The following is an 8,186-nucleotide window of genomic DNA, read 5'->3' as shown; positions in this document are numbered from 1 at the left end:
AAAAAAAAAAAAAAGAAATCTGCACCAGTAACTTAAGTTGATGCATTTAACTATTGAAGTACCAGAAAGCAAAGGTACTCTGATTTTTAAGAGTAAAATGTTTCTAAGTTTTAGTTACCACATTGTTTAAGACCTTTCCTAAAGGTATACAGGAGAAGTATCTCACAGCTCTCTTGAGTACATACCAATAAGGGCTTAAAAGGAGGTTCCACCTTTCGTGCCAACAGCTCATCCCAGTTAATGTGTCTGAAGAACGGGTGAGCCTAGAAGGATTAGCAACAACACAGTCAAGCAACAGCCTCCTGGAAATAACTTGCAAAAATTTAAGATTAAAAAGGTAAGATCTAGATTTTATTTTAAGATCAGATATTAAGATAAGAAGAAACAGGAACTAGGCCTCTGCTTAAGCTTCCTCTATGCAACACAACATGAATTAGTTAGACTTCTACCCTGAGAAAGCTGCACTATATGCAAGGACCTGCAGGTTTTTCATCAGACCACTAAAGTAACTTCACTCTTACATAGTGGACATAGTTCACCGTTGTAAAACTAGCAGAAAAAAATCTTCTGGAACACAGAGCTAAAAAAAGTAAGTTATTTCCAAATCACAAATTATCAGATAGACAGCTGCTCTTTTGTTATATTTCAAAGCATCCACGTTTTGATCACCCGTCATCCACGGCTGCCTTTTTGCCCATTACATTTCAAGTCAGGTGCACTCTCCCCCTTCCCTGTAAGCTACTGTATTTTAAGTGAGGTAGTTTAACAATTCTTTAAGCAAAAAATTTGTTAAGCAAAAGTTACCTGAACTTCTCCAGCATCTCCAGGACCAGCTCCTAGACGTGAGGCAGCATTTCTTTTTAGCAGCTTAATAAGAAATAATATCCAGAATTAGTTATGCCATTATGATTAGACTAGTCCTGAAATGAATCATCATGATTGAATAGCACACAGATTGGATATGGAACAATCAGAAAATCTGCATTAATTACAAAACAATCAAGTTTGTCACACAAAATCAAGACTGACTTAGCAGCAGTCAAAACAAGCACAGGGTAAAGAGCTGCAGTGGTTTCATTGTATTTCTGTTCTCCACATACATGTGCAGTACTAATATTTATTAAAATTCTACCTTTTTAAGCAGATCTCTGGCTTCTTGTGTGAGGTAGGGAGGCAAGTTGAGTTTACACTTGAGAATCTTGTCAATTGTTTTCTTTCTGTTCTCCCCGGTGAAAGGAGGCTAGAAAGCACCATTGTAGTGGAAGGAAAAATATGACTTGTTCAGATCTCTTACTTATGTACAAAAAAGCCCTAATTTCAGTAATGCATAAAGCAGATAAAATTATTGCAAGTAGGAATTTGAAATAATTCTTTGGATAAGACCAGCTCATGACTGTAGTCAAAGTAAGTGCGGTTGTATTTTAGTTATGTCTATACAAGTATATTCATATTTATACATGCATCTGAATTAGAAGACAGGTAACTTCAAAAGCTATAAAGAGAAATACATGCAATTATAACTGTGCACCTACTGCTCCAGTCAGCATGTCATACATTAATGCCCCCAAACTCCACCAGTCCACAGCACGATTATGCCCACTCCTCATCAAGATTTCAGGGGCCCTATAATAAAAAAATTGAAAATATAAAAATACTTTAACAAGCTTAGTAGTAATTCTGACTGCAACTTTTCAGGTACAATTTCTGTAACTGACTGAACCATCAGTTCTTAAATACTTCTGCATTTCATCAGGCAGCTCACATGTATTCAATTGTTCCACAGAACGTGTGTGTGACTGTTCCATCATGAATAGACTCTTTACATAATCCGAAGTCTGTCAGTTTTACATGACCTGAAATTAAATAAATAACATGTAAGACAGACAGATACCAGAATTCTGACATTTGTATAAGTAACATTAAAAAATAAACATCTTTTTTAATATTAATATGCAATAACTCTGAACTACCTCCAGTTGCAGTTAATGGTCTGACAAAGCAGTACAGTTAATAAGACAGAATGACATAATTATATACAAAGACTAAAGGTGTTTCATATCACATGAAAATATGGATGATACAGATTGCCAGACTAATCCCTGTCATGTAGCAATGCAGCAGTGCAATCCAGAATTGCTGCTACTGTCAGACAAAGTATCAGCAGCTAGATAAGTCATTTCAGCTGCAGGCTGGCATCTTACCTAACTTGTCCTTAACTAATGCCTTGTTACCCCATTACTGAAATGTCACTGATGCTGTCACACAGATATTTAAAGCTTCCGTGTGAAGACACATGTTTAACTATTTCTCAATGATCCAGAAGAATTATGCTCAGATCTCAGAGATGCAACAATAGCAAGTCAACCATTCAAGAAATGCCTGTGCTTATATAAACACAACCTGCAGCTTGCTGGAGCTTCTCTATTAAAGCTGAGGAACCTATGTTTTGAAGGCAAGCAATTAGCTTTGGCAGTTATTGAGTTATACCAAGCACAGTCATGAGCATGTTACTAGAAAATTCACATATGAATGAAGCATAGAGTGACCTTTGAAGAAATGCTTAAATGACTGACAACATAATTATTACTATTTTTCTACCTTGATGATTAAGCATGATATTTTCTGGCTTCAGATCACGATAAATGATTCCTTTTTGATGCAAGTGCCCCAGTGCCATTGAGATTTCTGCTAGGTAAAAGCTGGAAGAAAACACATGCCAGGCAATTAGATGTATTCAGTCATGCTGAGCCTCTCAAGCACTAAGGTTACTATGTCCACATCAATAATTCCTTGAAAGTATCTGAGAGAAGAAATCAGAGAAACAATGATACCTTTGAAATTGGTTTGCCAAAAGGCAGAGATTCTAAGATGAAATACAAACATATGCCACTAGATTTATCCGTTTGGTAGCTACCTTATGTATTTGGAGGAATCTGAGCTTAACAGTTACTGGGTAAAACGTGCTTCAATCTGTATTACCGCATCCGGATGTAAAAGCAGAAGGAAATACCTGAAGATAAGAAGGCAACCAGCAGCATTTTCGGTGCTGTTTGTGGAACAGTGCAGTACTACAGCCTCATATGCACACTGAGGCTTTTTCTAAAATATTATCAGCATGTGCTGGGGAAAGATACAACCATAGTTGATTGTGCAAAGCCTAACCTAGTAGGGGTAACTTCAACTTGTTTATCAGCAGTAAAATACTGCTACTCAAAAGACTGTTTCTCATCTATTAATTCATTAGAATACTTTTTTACTTCACACATTCCATCATTAGGAGCACACAATCAGTAAAGAAATTTGTACAGTCAGTAACTGTCAGGTAAAACTGTGTGTGGACCAAGACTTTCAGTCTTTTCCTGAACACCTGAAACACATCACACTCGGCAACCAGCAGTGGCACCTCTCCTGTATTAAGATTGTTGTCTCAAGATGCCATCACAAACTGCTAAGTATAAAACACACGCATCTTCCCAAAACCTGGTAACTGTTTCTTTCACTATGCTATGAAATGAAGTGATTACAGTTCTCCAAGTCAGAATGGATACCTCCAAGCACCCAAGAAACCCTATTAATTTACCAAAATAGTTTCACTTACCAAGCCGTGTCTTCCATAAATATCCCTTCTCTCTCTAACTGCATAAATAGTTCTCCTCCTGCCGTGAGAAAAATGAGTATTATACTCTGTCAAAGTGCATTTTATCATCTTAAGTCAGTCAAAAACCTATTTACCTAAAAAAAAAGTTAAACATGGGTATTCTGTGCTGCTCTGCAAAAAGTTGTTTCACAAAAAAACACAACTGAGAATGTAGAATTCTGGTATTCACATAATACTATCAACTTAAAGAATTACCAAACGCATCAAAACTTCATGCTGAAAAGAAAACCAGAAAAGCATTTCTGCCCTTGTTTCTTCTGTTTTATTCTGCCCTTGTGTTCTTTCTGTTTTCTTCTATAAATCCAAGTTCTAGCTTACCTAGGCTACAAAGAATAAAGAACAGAATTTCATGTACTGACCGCTGAGATACTCAAGGATGAGGTAGAGTTTTCCACCAGTCTGAAAGGCGTAAATTAAGTCTACGATGAAGGGATGTTTCACTTCCTCTAGTATATTCCGCTCTGCTTTTGTATGAGCTGTATCTTTTGCATTCCTTACAATCATTGCCTGCAAACAGCAGAAACGGGAGCATAAGGAAATGGTAAATTGCAGACTTTTACATTTAACTACCTTTGAGTTTACTAAATCACAATGCTATGAGTGAGCAACATCATAATTTTTTAAATCCCTGTTACATGTACATAATTGGTTTCTTGCCAAAGTTTAATTCTTTCATTTATGTCATAGACTAATTTAGATCAGAAGAGATCTTGAGATATTTAAATTATCCACTGAGAACTTTGCTGGCAGAACCACTTAAAAGATTCATTACAAATTCTAGTGTGCCATGTTAATAACTGTACACATCGTAGGCAAATATCAATTTCAAGTATATTGAATAATTATATAATTCTAACAGCTGATGGGTTAATTTTTTTTTTTTTTAGGTAGTAGCAAAATTCGAACACTCATATTACCTTTTTAAGAACTTTCATGGCAAAAATTTTCCCAGTATTTGCTCCAGTTACTTTTCGTACTTGAAATACCTACACAACACCAATACAAAAGCAATTATTATTATGAACTGCACGGGAGGAACTTTTCAGAACACTGGATGGAAAGATTAGACCTCCCCACGCGTGGCAAGCCAGCACTTTGACTGCCTTCAGCATAATGGGTTTACTTTTGTAGAAAAAAGTCCCTTACCTTTCCATAGCCACCTTTGCCCAGTACGCGCAGTAACTCAAAGCATTCCGGTCGGATCTTTTCTGGACCTCTGTTTACACTAGTTTCTGAAATCTCAAATTTTTCACAATGTTCCATGCCACTGGATAAAACCGAAACAAGAATATAAGACTACCTGATACTTGACAACGATCAAGAGAAAGTAAGCAAGCAAACTACTTACGGCAAAACTTACACTAAAACTGACATATCTGAATGACTGCTCTGGAGATAAGGAGAATTCTTAGCATCACAAACTGTAGTTACATGTGTGCAAAGCACTACGTTTCAGCTTGCACAAAAGACAATCTGCCTGAATCAAGATTTCCTTCAGGTGCCTTCGTTTCAATGCGTAATATATTTCTGTATTGTACCAGAATTAAGTTTGAAGGACCAACAACTCAAACTGACTTGGACAAGATTACAATGCTGTAAGGTGTGTTTAAGTTTTAAATCACACCAGCAGTTCCCACAATCACAATACAACTTCTGTAACAAATACTGTGCAGAAGAAGCTGGAACAAAAGAAATCACAACTCTGAACATGCCACAGAAGAAGACTGATCCACAACTTCAGGATGTTTCTAAATTATACTACGCTTCTGTAAAAGACAGGGTGAAGCCAAAACCTCACCCTGCTACAGAAAAGGTAACTGAACTGTTTGAACTACTGCTGCTTTCTTGTTACATGTGGCACACTGAAAACAAGCTGGGTATCTATACATGAAGCAGGGCTAAAGGTAGCTGTCTCGTGAAATCAAATCTGAACTGAATTCTCATCTGTTTCAGTCTGCTATGCAAATATGCAGCCAGAGCCTCTATAAACCTGACAGAACATAGAATGTTCTGCAAAGAGGGCACTGCACTCATACTGCAAGCATTATTCAAATACAATACAATAGCTATGTTAGGAGAAACAAGGATTAAAGACAACAGCAGGTTTTGCCAGAATTTGTTTTATTATTATTTTGAGATACAGTCACAGATTTTAATGTGAAGAAATAGCAAAAGAACTAAAACAACTCAAATTGAACAAGAATGACAAAATTTTCTATTCAACTTAACAATGTAACAAAAGTAGAGACTACATGTAGTTGGCATGAGCATTTTCTTAGCAGCAACTTACAGGTCATATTGGCCAACTCCCCCGTGGTCCATGCTCTCACTTAACTGACCCTAGGGACAGGAGGAGTAGAAGGAAGATTAATTGCAACATAAGAAACAAAGCATAGTAAAAATAAATGTATTGATGTCTGTTACAGCTTCTTTACATGTATGGATATGTTTACATATATAGTTTTTGTTATACATGCACAAACATATATGTTTATGTATATATAACTAAACAAGTTTAAGTGTCAAGAATAGCAAATTATAAGCAGAAGATAAGAAGCCTACAAAATCTAGTGCAAGTGTTGCAATGCTTCCACATATCTTAAATTCTGATACAGGGGGTCTGGTGGTAATCATATCCCAGTAGTAATAACACAGTTAAGCTTTACTCTGGTCCTGCATGCTTTTTCTGAACAATCATTCAGACAGATTAACACACAAATATTTCTAAAAAGGCTTGAGCACTTCAACACCAGGGCCTGACGCCATTTAAGAATGTAGTTCAATTCTGAAGACATATTTTCTTCAAACAATTTTCAGTTTGACCCCTTCTGCAAGATAATACCTCTGTCTAAATGTGGCTCTACATGACAGAAAAAGTGCAAAGCAAGCAGACAGCTGGAAGGAATACAAATAGAATTTAACGGGCAAGCTTCTAACAAACTTCAGACTATGACAGGTTGTATTTTCAGTTTTAAAAATATATACATAAAACAGCAACTGCAAGTTACTGAGGAACAGCCTTGAATCTATAGCCTGGAATGCACAGCCAATCACAGAGTCCTGAAGTTCAAGTCTGATTCCAGGAAAGAGGTTTGCTTGCTCACATCCCCTCGCTAACATTTATTAGAGAAATCCAGCCCCCTGACATCTGTTTCACAACAGAACCTGTTAAATGTGCCCTTGACCCTACCATTAGACAACAATGAACAAGTTCAAAAAAGCCACCAACTCAACAAACAAAATAAATGCCCACCACATTCCCTGAAGAACTTCAGTGTCCTTCAGATCTCAGACAGACATGCACGATCACTACAAAAAACACCTTTCCCTTACATACACTTTCTTGATGCTCACATATTCCCCACTTCCCAGTTCTGTTTTAACTTCAAGTCCATCCTAATCTCCCAAAAGGCACCCACGTACTGCATTAGGTTGCCACTGTGCATTTGTATTCACAGAAGCTGGCCCACAAGTACTTTTTGTGCCACCCATTAGAACCTGTTCTTGGCAATGGAGGCACTGTGACACAGCTGACGCTTGTAAACCAGGTCCTGTATTGATTATTGGGATGGCAGACAACACTTCTCCTGCAACCTGAGAACTGCCGTGCCTTCAGCTGTCAGACCACATCTCTGCAGCTCATGTGCAGCGTGGGTATTCTAGCTGTGCTTTGGAGTGTCTGCTAATCCCAAGGCCTCCAGTTGGTATTCAAACAGTACAGCACGAATGCAGCAGCAGCAGCAGCTTAAGCAGTAGCAAACATTTAATAACACAGAATGGCCCGGGTTGGAAGAGACCTTCATGAATCTCCAACCCCCTGCTACAGGCAGGGCCACCAACCTCCCCATTTAATATTAGACCAGGCTGCCCAGGGCCCCATCCAACCTGGCCTTGAACACCTCCAGGGATGGACGGGGCATCCACAGCCTCTCTGGGCAGCTGTTCCAGCACCTCACCACTCTCTGTAAAGAACTTCCCCCTGACATCCAACCTCAATCTTCCCTCCTTCAACTTAAAACCATTTCCCCTTATCCTGCAGTTATCTGCCCTTTCCAAGAGTTGATTCCCCTCCCGTTTGTACGCTCCCTTTAGGTATTGAAAGGCTGTAATGAGGTCACCCCAAAGCCTTCTTTTCTCCAGGCTGAACATATAAAACAACATATAAAAGCAACAGTAGCACTAGAGAAATACTAACGGCAACCTTGCAACAAGATACCCAAAGGCCTTATAACAGCACCTAAATGAGCGTTACAGAAAAACAAACTACAGATCACGAAGTGACCTATCCGGGGAGGTGTGAGATGGGCACACGCGTTGATCCGCACAGCATTTCAAAGCTTTGCTTTTGATTCTGGCGCCAGAACGATCCCTTTATACAGTGCCAGACAGACGAGCACTCCCGCACTGACGTCCCCACATGTGACACCAAACCCCGCCGCCACGCTCGTGCTACAAAACCCACCGCCAACACATCAGGGAAAAAGGCTCCGCCTGAACGCGACCGCCGGCACCGCGCTGTGTGGCGGAG

The 8,186-nt window shown here is 38.8% G+C and overlaps 1 protein-coding gene across 1 annotated transcript; it reads right to left on the bottom strand.

Moving 5' to 3' along the window:
- Positions 1-95: 95 nt before the first annotated feature.
- On the bottom strand, positions 96-7,437 carry RPS6KB1 (ribosomal protein S6 kinase B1). Its single transcript, XM_010722046.3, has 11 exons — positions 5,949-7,437; positions 4,805-4,925; positions 4,576-4,644; positions 4,018-4,165; positions 3,599-3,656; positions 2,599-2,699; positions 1,763-1,853; positions 1,533-1,623; positions 1,133-1,240; positions 805-867; positions 96-263 (listed from the first exon to the last, which is right to left on the bottom strand). The coding sequence occupies exons 1-11, from the start codon at positions 5,978-5,980 to the stop codon at positions 111-113; spliced, it is 1,035 nt and encodes a 344-aa protein (XP_010720348.1). The 5' UTR covers positions 5,981-7,437; the 3' UTR covers positions 96-110.
- Between the last annotated feature and the right edge of the window lie 749 nt (positions 7,438-8,186).

Source organism: Meleagris gallopavo, chromosome 21, assembly GCF_000146605.3.
Source record: "Meleagris gallopavo isolate NT-WF06-2002-E0010 breed Aviagen turkey brand Nicholas breeding stock chromosome 21, Turkey_5.1, whole genome shotgun sequence".
Lineage (NCBI taxonomy): Eukaryota > Metazoa > Chordata > Aves > Galliformes > Phasianidae > Meleagris > Meleagris gallopavo.
The sequence above is the reverse complement of the archived record's forward strand: the minus strand, read 5'-3'. Positions and strand labels throughout refer to the sequence as shown.